The sequence below is a fragment of the Beta vulgaris genome, chromosome 8 (assembly GCF_026745355.1).
Source record: "Beta vulgaris subsp. vulgaris cultivar EL10 chromosome 8, EL10.2, whole genome shotgun sequence".
NCBI lineage: Eukaryota > Viridiplantae > Streptophyta > Magnoliopsida > Caryophyllales > Amaranthaceae > Beta > Beta vulgaris.
Window position 1 is genome coordinate 47,559,261 of NC_079209.1, and position 18,289 is coordinate 47,577,549.

The 18,289-nt window shown below is 34.5% G+C and overlaps 1 protein-coding gene across 3 annotated transcripts; it reads left to right on the forward strand.

Annotated features, from left to right (window-relative positions):
• The first annotated feature begins 10,261 nt into the window (after positions 1 to 10,261).
• LOC104909058 (U-box domain-containing protein 34) lies at positions 10,262 to 17,946 on the forward strand. Of its 3 annotated transcripts, none has more exons than XM_010698241.3 (9): positions 10,262 to 10,600; positions 12,980 to 13,101; positions 13,233 to 13,354; positions 13,534 to 13,655; positions 13,745 to 14,046; positions 14,956 to 15,060; positions 15,225 to 15,653; positions 16,177 to 16,926; positions 17,460 to 17,946. In XM_010698241.3, the coding sequence occupies exons 1-9, from the start codon at positions 10,444 to 10,446 to the stop codon at positions 17,652 to 17,654; spliced, it is 2,304 nt and encodes a 767-aa protein (XP_010696543.1). In that variant the 5' UTR covers positions 10,262 to 10,443; the 3' UTR covers positions 17,655 to 17,946. The 3 variants fall into 3 exon arrangements, with proteins under 3 accessions (XP_010696543.1, XP_010696544.1, XP_010696545.1); XM_010698242.3 differs by having other exon boundaries at positions 14,959 to 15,060; XM_010698243.4 differs by lacking the exon at positions 10,262 to 10,600 and adding an exon at positions 12,686 to 12,877.
• Positions 17,947 to 18,289: the final 343 nt, after the last annotated feature.

Consider the following 18,289-nt stretch of genomic DNA (forward strand, 5'->3'; position numbering starts at 1 on the left):
TTTATGAGTTGTTTGCTACTGTTTATGAGCCTTAAGATTGTGATGTTAAGGTCAAAGAGGTTGTCGATGCCTTACGGAATTGTATACATACTATGCTATTCTTGTTCGCATGTCCAACCCAGTTCTACTACATCTTCTATGACTATCGAATCTGATTCAACTCCAAGTACTTCAAAGTCGATAGACCGTCCTTAAAAACCTTGGCTTTTTTCTATTATGTTTTATTGGACATATTTTTTTGTGTTGGTTACCTACTTTGCGATGCTAGTTTTGTAGTTTGTATTTTAGTATTTTGGTGCCAATGTTGCTGCTAGTAAGGGCAGTTAATGTGATATTGAATCATATTTCTCATCCCCTCTTGCTCCAGCTGACGAAGATGACCACTTTGATTTTATTGCCTATTGGGAAAACCATGCGTTTCTGGGTTTGTGTTTTTCAGTTTATGTTTTGGGTTTATGTTTCTGGATTTGTTTGTGTTTTGGGTTTGTTGGTTTAGGGTTTAACCCTAACCCTAACTCTAATCCTAACCCTAACCCTAATCCTGCACAATAAACCCTAAACAGAACTTTTGGGGTTGGTTTAGTTGTGCTATATCCTTTTGCTTGATAATTGTCTCTTGTGTAAAGATCGTTGGTTGTTTGGGACTCTTTTTGATTGGCATTTACCTTATACATATATGGTTTGCCTAAGTGTCATGATGCGGAGTTACTTGTATTTTGTCTAAATGAACATGATATGCACTTCATTGTTTTTGGTACTTTTAGAAAGACAAACAATTGTGGATGCACGTATCACTTTTGTTGGCTTTTTTGCTTGTATAATTGTGTTGTCGATGATGAGGTGAAATGATTTAATTTTTTTTGAAAGAAGAGATATGAAGAAAAGGGTGCATGGTATGCTAAATGTGGTTGTTTGTTTTGTTTAATAAATGTCCCTAGTGCAAAGATTATTGGTTGTTTGCTATTCTTTTTATTGGCATTTAACTTTACGCATATGGTTTGTTCCAAGTGTCACAATACAGAGCTACTTTTCTTTTTTCTAAATGAACATGATATGCACTTGATTGTTTTTGGTACTTTTAGAAAGACAAACAATTGAGATGCACATGTCACTTTTGATGGCTTTCTTGTTTATATAGCTTGTTGTTAATTTGAGTCGAGTGCTCGATGATGAGGTCAAATTTGTACATGAGAGCCATATAGTTTTAAAAATAAAATTTCTTTTGTCTTTTTTGTTGCCTTGCTTTGTTTAAAATTGACACTTATAAAATGAAAATTTAGTACTTATAAATTGCTAATTTCAAATTTTATTTATATTTTTCTTTGTGAGATTCTTGGTGTTTTCTACCATCTCCTGTTGTTTTGTTGTTGTGCTGCCTGGTCCTCTCATGGCCTATCCCTTGCCTTCCCTCCCAACACATCCAAATCTCTCTTTGCCTTTCCCTCACTGTTAGGGGTGTAAGTTATTTGGTTAAAAACCGAAAACCAAACCAAACCAAACCGAATTAGTAATTTGGTTTGGTTTTTTTGGAAATTCGGTTTGGTTTGGATTCAAAAAAATTATTTTTTGGTTTTTCGGTTTGGATTGGTTTTGGTTTTGGAAAACCGAAAAAACCGAATTATTGTCACTTAACATACGAATGTTGTCTATTTTTTTTTGTGTTTCTTTTTTTTAATATTAATTACGAAAATACAAAAATATTGTCACTTAAAATACAAATTATCAGAAAGTTTGGTTTAAATTCGGTTTGGTTTTTATCTTGGTTTGATTTAATTTCATTTCGGTTTGGTTTGGATTTTGGAATATGAAAAAAAATTGGTTTGTTTTGGTTTAGATTTTGAAAGATAAAAAAAATCCGGTTTGGTTTGGTTTGGTTTGGTTTTTTGGTTTCATATTTTGGTTTGGTTTGGTTTGGATTGAGTCGAATTTCGGTTTGGATTTGGTTTGAAAATTTCAAAACCGAATTTATTTCGGTTTGGTTTGGTTTTGACCTAAAACCAAACCAAAAACCGAACTTGCACCCCTACTCACTGTCTCCAACCAGTTTCGACTTCTCACTTCGTTTTTCTGCCCCCTCCTTGATCTTCTTCCCAAAACCACTTGGCAAAAAAGAGTATCATCATCTTCCTCCCTCGAACTCAACCCACTCTCATTATCAGGCCTCTTACTCCACAAACCAACTCTTACACTCGGCCCAACACCAAGGTCGAGCTAAGGCTTAAACCATTAACACCATCCTCCTGAACTTTATCTTCAAGATTAGGGAAAAAACCATAAGATTTGAAATTTAAGGGTTTCGAGTAATCAACCTTCATAATAACTTCCCCTTTTTCTCATCTTCTTCTTTTTCCCAGAAAAGGGGTCATCATTTATATCAGAATCTGAGCTATCAAATGCAAATACACTATACAATATATCATCTCTAGATTGAACTGCCTTTTCTTTACGTTTTTTGTAGAAAAATTCATTCCCAATATACTGACCACCCTTGAAATCTTTATCCCTACTTGTTGTTGTCGTCGTCTTTGCTGAGGTGGTGGTGGATGTATTGTGGTGGTCATGATGGTGGTGGTTGTAATAGTGGTAATGGTCGTTGTTACAGTGGGCGAGATGGGGGCAGGGGGCACATTTGGGTTGTGGGAGGCGGAGACGGGGAGTGGAGTGAATAGGGGATTAAGAGCGAGTGGTAAAACAGGAAGGAGAGAGGAAAGTAAGAGGAAAAGTAGAAGTTATGTTGGTGAGTCTGGGTAGGAGAGAGGTTAAGGAGGTGGCGATGGTGGTGGGGTGAGAGAGAATGGAGAAGATGAAGTGATGAAATAAAAGGAGGAGAGAGAGAATACTTTTGGTTGGTGAGGTTTTGGGGTGGGTTTTGTAATTTGGGTGTTTTCTTGGGGTGGGTATTTAGTTTTGGGCGGGTCTATGGGTTTAGTAGAACTCTATAGAAGTGAAACTTGCACCTAATTAAATGGTAATCTAGCCTAATTAAAGTTAACCAAGTTACAAAGTGAACTTGTATAGAAATAATCAAAAGATAGACTTAAAATGGAAAGACCACACCAATGTTGGCTTAAACTAATCTTATATGCCCATTATGCGTGCGTTAATTTTAAAACTTATTCTTCATTATATACTTATCCATACTATAGTTATGATGACACTTAAAATGTGAAAGATTAATAGCTAAATGAATTTAGATTTATTAGTTCGCTAATGTAAAAAACTAAAAAAAGTTGTGAGTGATTTTTAATATTAAATTTTTCTAAATAATTTCTTTTTTTGAAAAATAGACACGATGAGTTGGTTTATCTGTGTAAACTTGGTGTTAAGTACACAATAGGGTACTGAACTTTGCCTTTTATTTCAGTTTGGGTACTGAACTTTAAAAAGTTCCAGTTTGGATACTCAAAACTATCATCTGTTAGTTTGATACTGAACTTTGATAACTTATCGTTATCAGCACCCAAAAAAAGGAAAAAGGTGACGTGGCTTAAATTACATTGCTTAATTTTATAATTTTTAAATAACTTTTATGGAAATTTGAGAACACATAAGCATCAAATTGAACATAGTAACATATACATCAGCAAATCTAAATTCCAAAGTAAACAGCGGAAATTAAGTTAAATTAACAAAAAAAAAGAACAAAAAATTTGCTTGTTAACTAAAAAAAAGAGAGATTTTCAAGTGATTACCTAAAAATCAAATCACTGGAACATTTCCTTGAAGAAATCGCCGCAATGGAAGTAGATGCAACATATGAGCATCTTCTGCCCACTTTTGGTAGAGTATGGTAGAGTAAACAACGACAAAGAAGCAGACATAATCATGAATTATATAACTAGTACAAAACAAAGATTCTCCAATTTACAATGAAAATTAGCGTAAAAATCGAGTCAAATTTCAGTAATCAATTTATAGAAAAAAAAGAGAATCATGCGATTTCGGCGAATTTTCTGAAAAAAGTTCCGAAGAAAGAGAGAGAATCAAACAAAATGTTACAATTGTCACAAGAAGAAGAATGCGAAAATTCATGAAAACAATCAGCAACAACAAACAAAGATTAAGAAGAAGATGACGATACAAAAGAAAAAGAAAAAGGTGATAATGATGATGATATTGATAGAAAGCTCAATTCCATTATACAAATACAGTAAAAATAAGAAATTCTGAATTTGATTTCTTGTGATTTGAGTCAAAGAGAAAACATTCAAAATGAATTTGAAGAAGAGAGAGAAAGTGAGAAGATTAGTCAAAGATCCTTTTGTTCACGGTTTGATTTTAATTTTAATTTTTCAATTGCCCATCTCCTTTTGACAATGTTTTTTCATTAAAGATCCTTTCTTGCTATGGGATATGACTTCATTCATTGTTTGATACTAACTCTTGTAGGGTACACAAACTGTAAAATTAAAATTGCCCAAACCTGAAGTGTAAGTCTTGAGTTTCAAACCCAAAAATTTAGAGATTGATATCTACACACAGAAATTCAGAGATTGAAGAAATATAAGATGACATTTTAGAAACAAACAAAAAAGAAGAAATGGCAACTGAGTTTGAGTAGGGAAAGAGAGATAATAGAGGGGAGATGAATTAGAGAGAGAAAAAAGTTTGTCATGTCACCTTTTTCCTTTTTTTGGATGTTGATAATGGTAAGTTATCAAAGTTCAGTCCAAACGAACAGATGTTAGTTTTGAATAATCAAATCTATACAAATATATTAAAAGGCATGCGAAAACAAGAAACTGTGCCACGTGAAAACCTCAAGTACATATGCTAAAGTTGTAACCACTAGGCTAAGTTGTATTTAGTGTTATTATCATAAAGTATTAATTAATAAAAGAATTTTTTTTTCTTATGCGGGTATAACCCGAGCCTATAACTAGTTAAAACTTTTAAAAGTTGAGTGTACAAATTGAAACAAAAAACAAAATTTAGTACCTAATTGTGTACTTAACTCTGTAAACTTGTGTGTAGTATTAAAAGAGATGGTCGCTGTCGCGGATAGTCTCCGCGGCATATTCTTGCATTCTCGATTTTTGATTCTATGCAGCCAAAATAGCATCACAAGCGCTATTTGACGTAGTGTAAAATATATTCTTGGACCCACCTTTTCATTCATGTTTATTGGCTTCTTTTTTTTTTAATGATTTTTTAGAGAATGTTTATTGCTTTATAATAACTATTATGGACGTTGTTTGTAGAACTTATCAGGGGAGAGGGGGAGAGAACCAAAAGAAACTTAAAAAATGGTTATTTTTATCCCATAAGTAATATATTAATGTAAAAAGCTATTTTACAAAAGGTGAATATAGGAGAAGATATCCCCTCAAAAAATATATAGGAGAAGATAATCAGCGTTAGTTTTTATCAAATTTTTCATTATTAAATAATCTTTAGCCTCTAAAAGGAGATTTAATTAGGTGTAACCCATTTATTAACCTTTCTCTTGTATCTCTCTTAGAACACCTTGACTTTAAAGTCCTTGATACATTCTCGAATGTTATTATACATATTAATGGATAAAATAATACACTGAATTCAATATTATATTTCAAGTGAATAATTCGTTAGACTTAAGAACTATACTTAGAGAGTAGCAGGTGATAGTTTAGTGGTATTGACATTACCCGATTTCAAATATTTAGGGATTGAGTCTCACCCCTGTAAGAAGGGAACTCCAATTAAGGGACTTCATCTACCTTTAAAAAAAGAATTATAATTTGAAAGTTGTGAAAGTAAAATAGCAATAATATATCGTCAAAAAAGGAGATAATATACATGTTAGAACTTGTTTACAACAGTTTTATAGTGTCTCGTCATAAAAGCTTATATATATGTTTAATAATTACATATATATACTTCATGTAACATTATATTATGAATTTTTATATAAAAAAGTACCTTAATAATGTATATTTTGATGAGCTGCTAATTTTATTTTTGTCAATTAATACTTTAACTTTGAACTCTTTTATAAACTACTGTTGTACCTTAATTTATATTTTTGTCAAATACTACCATAAAATCTACCTCTTGATTAGATTCCACATTTTTTGAATCTCAGGAATTCGTCTTTCGTTTGTCCCTGATTTTTTGTTGTGTCTTGCGTGTTTGTCAGATTTTTTTTTTTTTTTTTTGAATTATATCACCTTTTTTCTTTGGAAAAATTGACAAAATTAAGCCAACCTTTACCCGGTCTTCCACATTTAAGTCAACCTTTTGAAAATCCAGAGATAATACAACCTTTGCATCATTTAAGCCAAATTTAGGTCAGATTACCTGTAACTTGTTCGTAACCGGTGACAAATATTTTTATTTTTTTCCTTTTTTCTTTAATTAATCTCCTCCCCCTCTCTCTCTCTCCTCCTCCCACTTCATTCGACATCACCACCACTTCTTAATCTCCTCCCTCTTTGTCTCTTCTCCTCCCACTTCATTCACCGACACCACCACCAACCACTGCCATCAATTTATTCTCTCTCTTCTACCTCAACCACCATCATCACTGACTTCTCCTTTGTAATTTTGGCTTGGTGCAGTGGGTGGAAAATGGTGGTTTCGGGCTAGGGGTTTGGGAGGTTATGGTGGATTCCAGATTTGGGTTTGTGTTGGGTTTTGGTGGTTTTGGGCTGGGGTTTGGATGGTTTCCGGGTGGGGGTTTTAGGGTTTAGGGTGGTTTTGGGATGGTTGACAATGGTGGTGGGACTGAATTGACAGGGTGGTGGGGCTGAGTTTGGTGCTGGTGGGGCTGGTTTGTGGTGGTGATGATGGGGTTGGGTTAATAGTGGTGGTGCGACTGGGTTGGTGGTAGTGGGGTTAGGTTCAATGGTGGTGGGGCTAGGTTAGTGGTGGTGGGGCTGGGTTATATGGTTGGCGGTGGTTGGTGGTGGGGTTGGGTTAATGGTGGTAAGTGGTGAGGTTGGGTTAGTGGTGTTAATTAATCATATGAAAAAAAGGAAAAAAAAAATAATTACAATAAACCTGCTGCAACCTGTGTTAGCAGGTAACAAGAGTCCCCTGTCCTAATATTGGTTTAAATGATATAAAGGTTGTATTAACTCTGGATTATCAAATGGTTGGCTTAAATGTGGAAGACCGGGTAAAGGTTGGCTTATTTTTGTCAATTTTTCCTTTTTCTTTCTCATTTTTGACATTCATCTGACGGTCATCTCTGTATAGAGATGGCAGTGGGTAATGGACCCTACCCGGATCCGTGGATCCAGATCCATTTTTGACGGATCTGGATCCTCAAATTTTGGACCCTATGGATCCGGGTAGGATCTGGATCCTCCTTGAAAAATATGGATCTGAACCGGGTCCTAAATAATTACGCAGATCCAGATCCGTTTACCCGTTTTTATAATATTATTATAATTTAATATTATATTTTGATAAAATTAGTTATTACATGTAAAACGGATTTTCGCTTGAATTTTGGATTTGTTCCAATTAATGTGCGATTTTTGTGCGAATTCACTGGATAGTTAAGTTCGAAAATTGGGTTGATAACTAATCTACATTTTGATACTTGAATAATTATAAGTAATTACAATGGTTATTTTTCAAAAATAAAATGTATTTTTTGGTTTATATTAGATGACTTTATTGTTTAAAATCTTTAATTATTGTGAAAATTAGGATAGTTTGAAGACAATAAGCAAGGATCCGTTTTGGATCCATTTAGGACCCGGATTCGTAGGATCCATACGGATATGGATCTGGATCCTCATTCTTATTACCCAGCCGATCCGGGTAGGATATGAATCTTTGCCTAAAAAACGGATCCGGATCTGGATCCTAGAGGACCCTGTCCAGATCCTACCCATTGCCATCTCTATCTCTGTATCATTATTTTTGCCTTCTCTTCATTCTTGTTTTTTTTAATGATCTGGCTTTCACTCTCCTGGTTACTTTGTAAATTGTATGTATAGTGGTTGGTATGTTGCTACTTTTAGCAATGCACTTACTTGCAAGCAGCTTTTTGCAAAGATTTGAGAACCAAGTCAAACTTGTTCTAGCACAAAGGATTGCGTTTTTTTGGAAGTTCAATTCTTACTGGAGACATTATGGGAGGGGATTTAACATACTCATCGGAGTTGGGTTGACCTACGAGATATTTCGGCTAGATAGAACCCTTCAGTTTACCTCTTTAACAAAATTCTAAAATATGAGAGGTTTCACTACTTACATGGTATTACTATTTCACTAGAAAGTTCATATGAGATAACTAGATAAGGATCCTATCTAAATTTATACTTCGGTTCCCTCCTAATTGCTAATTGTACGACCTCATAAATAATAACACTCTATTTATCGATTAAATTAATTTGAAAATTGATATTGGTTTTTTGTTTGAATGTATAAGAACTTTCATATATATTAGTTAGAAAATCAAGTAAATTGGATATTACCTAAATACCTAATTGACAATTAACTAAATTCCTTAAGGGCAAATATAATTTTTTTTTACTAGAGTTTGGATCCAAAGATGGGCAAGTGAATCATGAAATCAGATAGAATCCTGATCGAAGCTATTCCCTTTCACAATTAAAATAAAAATTTCGAAGCACTTACGTTATCACTCATGTCATAGTTTTAGTTTCGATCTTTTGATTTAGAAATTTAGTAATTTGAAGTATGATAGTAGTTATATGATGGAGTTAAAATTAATCAAACTTTTAATGATCGTGTTTGTTTAGAAATTTTCAACATAAAACAAGAAATCACTTTTTAAGATTTTACACACACATATATAGGATTTTTTAAACTATAATAATACAAATTTTTAGCCGTCGCTCACAATAATACAAACTTTTGATTATTATGTAATATGTCAAACTTTTTTTAAAAAATTTTCCATTATAGGTCAATAACGATTGTTAACTTGTTGTAGCAGGTTACTATGACATGCACGTGTCATATTGTATTGGTTGATTTTTAAATTTTTATTTCAATTTGAAAAACCAAAAAACCAACATTTTCCTTTTTTCTTTCTTTTGTTGGTCCCCTCCACTCTTTTTCCTCACCCCTCCCATAACCAGACCCTCCCTCAATTGTTGCTCTCTCTTCCTCCTGCTCTCCAGCCCCTCCCTCAATTGTTGCTCTCTCTTCCTCCTGCTCTCCAGCCCCTCATCAACCACGAACCATTTCCCCAGTCCGTCCGCCCATCCCAAAACCACTTCCCCAGTATCTCCCCTAGCCCATAACCACTTCCCCAACCCCTCCCCTTCCGAAACCACTTCCCCGGTAGCTGCAGACTCTCTTCCTCTCAGTCATTCTCCCTTCCGCCATCGCATTTTCGAATGTCGAAAACCCTTGGCCTAATTAGTTGAGCATGAGTGATACTTTCGCGGTTTCGTGTGGTTGGGGGAGAGGAAGGAGAGAGAAAGAGGAGATGGAGATTACTGAAGGTTAGAATTTGTGGGAGGCAACAAATTCGTGGGGTGGGGTATTGGTGGTGAGGAAGGAGTTGCATGTTATGGTGGTCATAAGGTGAGGGGTGGTTTCTTGGTGGGAGGGGCTGGTGGGATCAGGATGCTGGTGGCAGTGAAGAAGAGTGGCGATTGATAGGGTCATGAGGTATTGGTTAGGGTGGTTTGGGTGGCTTCGGGATTAGGGTGGGGTTACGGGTGATTTTTAGGTGATTGGGGGTGGCTTTGGTATTCGGGGTTGCCTGTTATATATGGTGGTCGTGGGGTAGGGTGGTTTCTTGGTGGGAGGGGCCGGTGAGTTAAGGGTGGTCCAACTGGTTGGGGGAGGGGGAGGAGAGAGACAAAGATTTTGGTTTTCTTTTAAAAAGAGTTAACTTGTTTTATAGGTTACAAGTCACATTGACCTACTCTAGTAATTTTGATATAAAGTTTTTTATATTACATAATAATCAAAAATATTATTGCAAAAAAACGACCAAAACTTTGTATTATTCTAGTTAAAAAACACCATATACTTTTTGCTCATTATACTTTTTGCTCATTTTACAATATTTTGTACATTTTATGCTTTTTTGCTCATTTTATAATTTTTTGCTCATCTTAAGAAACTTTTATTCATTTTAGAACAAACATCCATAAGAATTATATTTTATAATATCTTACAATAAATTATTGTAAATCACGGTTCTCAGCATAAAAAAAATTCTCGTTAAAACTCAATCCTATATGTTATAACACACAATACAACATTATCCTGCTAACTTATTAAAAAAATCAGCCTTATATAAGATTTTATGTTTTCGCATATATGTCAATTCCTAAAAGTCAAACTACTCTTATTGCAATATTACGTGCTCCTCTCTTCGCTTTTTTCCTCTCAAAATAAAAGTTGTTCATTGCATTTGGCAAAGTTGGCATAGTGAGCTCTTGCAGGATCACCTCACCTGAGAGATAGCAAGCCGGCCATACACAGCCGTCCGCCTGCAGTACGAGACGAGCTAGCAAGGCGGCGATGACCATCGTTGCGGTGGCGGTGAATATAGGCGGGAACAGCCGCGGCAACGGAAGCAAACGTGCCGTGAAATGGGCTGTTGAAAATTTGTTACCACAAGCTGATCACTTTGTCTTAGTTCATGTCATGCCCATCATCACCCACATTCCTACCCCATGTAATTCCCCTCTCTTATTCCCTCTTTTTTTGTGCCCTTTTCTTTTTCTTTTAAGGAATTTTGTGCCCTTTTTTTATTATGTAATGAAACATCATCATCTTATAATTTATATCTACTCATCTTTAATTCTTTATATAGCTTTTTTTGGTGGGGTGTTTAGATCCTGCAAAAAAAGTAACAACATATAATTGGGCATATTATTTTTCTAAGGGTCTAGTCATACTTCTCAGAATTACTATACGAAGTATATTCATTAAAAAGAAATTTGGATATACAAGGCTTGATCATATATATTGGAATAATGAAGAATATATGGAGGGGATTGAGAGATAATAATGAACTAAATTAGAAAAAATGGGTTTTTTGCGCGTCAATGTGATCCTAAATTAATTTATGTTCCAACAATAATTCGTTCGAAATGTCAGCTAAACATTTTTTTTATTCTCGATTCTTTTATCATATGAGATTTTGATGAGAAAAACCCAAAATTCTTAGTTTTATTGACTGTTTCTAATCCTTGACATTCTCTTCCTTGGCTAGTTTTTGATGAGTGACTAGACAGTTGTACATATACGACAATTATACTACTTCTTCTATCCTATTTTATAGTTCCCATATTTATTTTAGGTGTCCCAAAATATTGTTCCCCATTTCCGTTATTTCCATTTCTGAATATTACTTTTTACTCTCTCTATACTTTTTCACATGGATTTTTGACTCCATTTAATGTTCTTTCAACCTTATTAGTCGGTATAAAAAAACACATTTTTTAACTTTCTCTCTCCTCTTTTCACATGCCCACCTTTTAATGTGTTTTTTTCTTCATTTTTTTTATGACAATAATTTCAAAAAACACAACTCCTAATACATGTACATAATAATCATCTATACAAATATATTAAAAGGCGTGCGAAAACAAGAAACTGTGCCACGTGTCGCTCTCCATCGGGAGTTTTAGTTCATGTAATCCATGTACAATAAAAAAATTAAGAAATTGCGTAGTATAAGGTTTGATCTCGAGACCTCAAGTACATATAATAAAATTCTAACCACTAGGCTAAGTTGTATTTAGTGTTATTATATTAATAAATGAAATTTTTTCTTACCCGGGGCATTGCCCGGGCCTAATAACTAGTTTTTTTTTCTTAATTCCCGTGCCCAAAATGAAACAAGAACTATAATAGGAAAGGAGTATTTGTCTATTTCCATCCTCAAATAATTTTCTTATACAATATTTCAGTTACCTTACGTGAAAATCTTACCTCACTTAACCTACTCAACACATGTGATGTGCGCATATCATAAAATTGACTTACGATATGTCACACTCTCTCTTTATATCCCATAATTCCCATGTGATATGACCCATTTTTATGAATCGGTATACATAGGAATTTAATTTCCATGGAAAGTTGAAGTTATTTCCCTTATATAATTCCTTGAAAATAGACTAATATGTTTGGTTGACATCAAGGAATTTATACTTATCATTTGAATGACTAAAGGGAGTGGGTGAATAAATTTCCACGTTTTGTGAGAATCTCAACTTCCTAGAAATTTTCAATTCCCTCATTTTCCCCACTACTTGTCAACCAATACCCAAATCAAGAAATCATGGGAATTTCTATTGCCTACATAATTTCTTGTATACCAAAAATCTACCACTACTTGCTTTTAATATGTACTCTCTCCGTATTCTTTTATATTTCTCATTTGGAATCATGACAATGGTCACAATTAGAGAGAATCTTATACTTTTTTCTCAATATATAAGGAAAAAGATAGTCATGTGAGGTTTCGTTTGATTCGTTCCACTAAGTACTTTATTAGTATCCAATCATTATAATTTTTACTAATATGTAATGAAAGATACTTAAGGTCCGATAAATGCAATTGGCAAACATACACGGTTAAAGTAAGAAAGATAAAAAAAAACTACAAAGAAGTATGTCCAAACTTATCAGTACAATTACTCATGACATGAGTATGTTAATTTTTTTTTAAGATAGTATTTACAAATGATCTTGATGTAGTACCACATGTTGAGTTCACAGGAGAGGCATACATAACTCTATAAAAAGGCCTGCAATATTTAGAAGTTCAAGGGTTTTTCAAAGTAAGAGTGGAAGTGCTAAGGGGAATTTGGGAAGGAAAATACATGTTTGGAGATGAAGTTTCATAACCTAAGTATTGGCATGAGAGTTTATTTATTCACAAAATTATATATAAATACATTATGGTTGATGCAACTTTTGTTTTGAGCATCATATCTTTAAGGTTGTATTGTTTGTTCTGTTTTTTTTGGAATGAAATATAATTTGATTTGCCAAAAAAATGAATTAATTTTGCATGATGCTCACTATTTATATTATGTTTCAGCTGGTAATAGTATCCCCATCACAGAATTAGACAAAAAAGTTGTGGCAAAGTATATGGAGGATGTTAGAGAGAAAACTCAAGCTCTCTTCCTACAGTATAAAAGACTTTATAGACCAGGGGAGGTAATACTAGTAGTACTCTTGAATCTCCCTCTTTACCTCTATTCTTTTTGTCATATCATTTCAACTCAGTATAAGCTCATGTTTTTTTCGTTTTTGTTAATATGTAATGTAAACTATCTCTTATCTTTCAGTTGATGTTCGAGACCTTGCTGCTTGAATATGATAATATTGCTGCTGGACTTGTAGATTATATAAGAAAGTCGAATGTCAGAAGCTTAATTCTGGGTTCTGAATCATTGAACCGCTTTTGGAGGTAAATGTGGTCTTATGATAGAGTATTAAACTATTCGTGGGACTCCAATCATCAGCTTAAGCTTTTGGTTGAGTTGGTCCTTTGACATCTTAGAACTTCCTAATCATGAGCTATGAATTCATGTAACTTGGTTCACTTGCATGTTCTTTGAGCTAACTTTTAAGCATTTCAATTACCAGGAAGATCAAAGGTCATGGAGTACCACAGTTCGTGTTAAAAGCTGCACCTGATACTTGTGACATATTCATTGTATCTAAACGAAGAGTAAAGACAAAGCTCGCTAGTTCGATGATCTCAAACAGTATGTCTAGAATCCTGTTACTTGTGACTGTTTGCTTTTGCTTCATTATGTTGATTGGATAATATAATTGATTTTTAATCCTCTGTCAGTGATCTTAACTGATAGAGAGACCTCGTCAACAGAAACTGATAGTGATAAGCTGCCTATAGTAGTGACAACAGGCCAGACACCCGTGCACTCTTCTTCTTCAATTGAACCAAGTACTGGAGTTTCACCGATTTCAGATCATTTGAATCTATCAAATTCATCAGCAGATACACAGGAAGGGTCTAACAATGATGATTATAATGCTAAAAGCAATGCGAGTCATAGTTCTATGGCTTCTACCTACACTGATCTTTCTTCATTCGGCCAAGCGTCCATAACTGAGACTCAAGTGTCCTATGAGCAGGTGTGTTATTGTTGTTTCTTCTTAGAGTTCTTATAAAGTCTTTTGTTCCCTAGATGACTTTCTAAACTTCTTACTTGATGCGGAGTCTTCTATGTCAAACTGAATGTCATCTTTGGCTTTTTGCAATTTTTCAGACTATAATTTACACCAATTTATCAAATATTTTCTTTCTCAATAATAATACTTTGACAATCAAGCATGTTAGAGCAAGTTTCAACACATAGAGGTAGTTTATGGTTGAAAAGAAATCACAGTAAAACATAAAACAGTATTTTTTTTCAAAATTTTCTACACCTTGTGTAGTTATGGAGTACTGTACATAGGTCTTGAAATCATGTATACTTGTTTGTTTACTCTCGCAGAAAAACTTCAGAGAATTGCATGTAGATCTAGGTATGTTGAACCTATTCATCATCAACCATGCATCATTTTAAATACAAATACTGTGTAAAAAAAATCTCATTTCATTCCTAACTAAAGCCATTTGACCATCCTCATCACATCAGTTAAGTTTCAATCTACAGCACCTTTCGTATGAATTAGGAATCATACCTCAACCTAGAAGTCCTGGCTTGGCTGATAGCCATGTATCAGTTGCTTGACAACAAAAGTCACAACAACTATACATATCCTCTTCTAGTAGTTTCTTCATTCGTACAACTGTGTAACCTTCCTCCATCCTCTCTTAAGGTTGTTCTGCACCACTACGAGCCTGTATCTGTAGTATGTTTCACTATAATTACTCATCACATATAGTGGAAATCTATAGATATTATGTGTTTTTGACTTGTTAATGATTTGAGTGAATTGGTTATTTATGCGTCAACAGAAGCATGATAGATGGTGTATAATATCAAAATTGGATCAAGTTCTTTCCTTCTTATAAGTTTGCAACTGTTCTTTTGTTAGCAGTTCGACTTGCAGAATGATGTAGAACTACTGCGCCTAGAGTTGCAAACTACCCTTGCTTTGTATAATCGAGCTTGTGAAGATCTAGTCTATGCTCAAAAGAAGGTATGACTTTGAATTTTAATAGTACAACTGCATAGTTAAATTCTCCATCATGTCAATATGTAAAGAGGCATGTAGTCATAAGCTATGCTGCAAGAGTAAAAGGAAGGAGTCTTGGTATTGAGTATATCAGAGGAGATTGATTGATTATGTGTTGAAAATTGTAGGTGCGGATTCTATCTTCAGAATGCGTTGTAGAAGCTGAGAAGGTAAATGCTGCTACAGAACGTGAAGAAACTCTACGAAAAATTGCAGAGCAAGAGAAATTAAAGCATCTGCAAGCTGCCAAAGATGCCCAAGTAGCTAAAAATTTACTTGCTAAAGAATCCTATGAAAGACAGATAGCAGAACTTAATGCTTTAAAAGAGTTCAAGGAGAGACAAAAAATTGTTGATGCACTCATCTCAAATGAAAGGAGAATTAGAAGGTACACCCCAGATGAGGTTAAAGTGGCTACAGATAACCTTTCCGAGAAAAAGATTATTGGTGAAGGTGGCTACGGTAAAGTTTATAGAGGTACGCTTGATCATACGCCCGTTGCAATAAAGGTGCTTGAGCATGATGCAACTGACAAAAAGGAGGAGTTTCTTAGAGAGGTACGCCTCCACATTAGTTGAGCCTCATGCCGTATCTCTGTTATGCACATATGAGTTATCCTATATTGGACAAGAAGGGAAAGTAACCACCTTACAATCTTAGAAAATTATTGCCTATCGGTTTAATTATGAAACCTTACTTACGCTTGTCAGTGGTTCAACTATTCTCCTATTCCATGAGTTGCTGAGGTCCAATATTTCGACTTCATGCTCTATGAACTTGGGAATATAGAGAGTTGACATATCGAAAATATACTTTGAGATGAATCCAACATTATCTTGCGACTTGCATACTATAATAATTGAGTCAAGTTAGCATATGAATAGTGTAAAGTCAAAGTGTTGCAGTTAATAAAAAGAAACCGAGGATGTATCTTCTAAAAAAACAATTTCATTTTCAACTCTTATCATCCTTCGAAATTTCAATTGATTTTACATAAAGAATTTGTTATTGACCTACCCCCTGCAAAACACTAATCTTCTGAATTAACTATATCCTCTGCTGTCCATTTATCTTCTGCAGATTAGAATCTTGAGCCAATTATGCCATCCAAATATCGTGTTACTACTTGGGGTATGTTCTGAAATGGGTTGTCTTGTATATGAGTACATGGAAAATGGAAGCTTAGAAGAACATATTTTCCGCCATCATGGAAGAGCACCTCTTCCTTGGTTTGCTAGGTTCCGCATAGCCTTTGAAGTTGCTTGTGGTCTTGCATTCTTACATCGCAGAAAACCTGAACCAATTGTGCATCGTGATCTTAAACCTGGGAATATTTTGTTAGGAAGAAATTATGTAACCAAAATCAGTGATGTTGGGTTAGCCAAGCTCGTATCAGATAACATTCCAGATTCAGTTACCATGTTCGGAAACTCCTTGCTTGCTGGAACTTTATACTATATAGACCCAGAATATCAAAGAACTGGTACTGTCAGACCAAAATCAGATTTGTATTCTTTTGGTATTATACTATTACAGTTATTAACAGCTCGTCGTCCAAACGGCCTTTTACTGGTCATGGAGAACGCGATTGCCAGTGGTTCATTGCCGTATATATTAGATGATTCAATCAAAGATTGGCCACTTGCTGAAGTAGAGGAGTTAACTAAGCTTGCATTAGACTGCTGTAAGCTCAGATGCAGAGATAGACCAGACCTTGAAACAGGAGTTCTTCCAGTTCTGAAAAAACTTGCTGATGTTGCAGATGCTAGTATGAAAGTCGAACGTAACAGCATCTTTGCACCTAGCCACTACTTCTGCCCTATCCTACATGTGAGTTTCATTCTCACTATTCATCTGCTATTGACAAGAGGAAACTGTTTGCTATTAGTTGATTGCATCAAATATTTTTCAATTAAACTGATTTAAGGCGTTGTTCTCTTATCCCGAATATTATTAAGCTGAACTGATTGAAACTGATTGAAACTGATAATTGATAAACAATGATTAGAAATGATTTTTAGAGATTAAATACCGAATTTACAGAATATAACCTTTTTAAAGTAGAAGAGAACATGACTTAAAACACTGTTTTGCTGATTCATTAGTGTTTTTGTCCTATGTAATCATTAATTAAAACAATTTTTAGGGATCACAATTGAACTTCACTTCTGTTTTTTTACTGAAATCTGCTTCATAAGCTGAGGAGAAATAGGATCTAAAGATATAGTAAGTATGAACAAAACAGAAACTAGCTGTGCCAACGATCTACCTGAAAGAGAAACATTTTCAAGCTCTTGTAAACATTGTAGCAATGAGAACAACCATATATTAGATTACCACTGAGCCTTTAAGATATGTTGCAGGAAGTTATGGATGATCCACATGTAGCAGCAGATGGTTTTACATACGAGCGTAGAGCAATAGAAGCATGGCTCGAACGATACGACGTATCACCAGTGACAAAGCAAAGAATGACTCATTTTAATCTGACTCCCAACATGACCTTGATTACAGCCATACAAGAGTGGAAATCTCGTTTGGCTTCTAAACATTCTTGAAGGTGAACCCAAAAAAGATTGTATAGTTTCATGCAGAATTCAGTTTATTTTCTGGGTATCCTTTACCTTCTGTCAACCTTTAAAAACTTCCCTCCTACATTTATACGCACACCCTTCTGTATATATAAGCAGGAGGGCTAGTGAGTTTATCACTGAGATAAACTTAATTTGGATGTCACTATTCGCTTTCGAATGTATATCAACAACTTTAAGTGTATATTAAATCACATCGATTGTATATTGAAATGAGGGGTCTCACCATAGTTAAATGAACAAAATGAGATGAGAAAAACTGTGTATGTAAAATTTCTGTCATGATTGTTCTGTTTATAAAGTGAGAATTACCCTGTGAGTAGCAAAGGCAAATGGTATCGGTGGCTGAAAAATGTCCATAACTATTGTTTTTCACTAAAAGTTATTTTTTTTTTAATCTATATGAGCTGCGAAGGCAATACAAAGTATAAAGAAGGGGGAGGGGGATTCGAACTTGTGACTTCACTAAAAGTTATGATCTTACATAAATTATGGTCAAAGTTCATTCTTGGAGACTGTACAAGTCAAAGTAGAAACAATAATAAAGAATAGAAGGAGTAATAAATTTCCTTTCAGTAGTAAAGTTATGAGTTATAAACCTT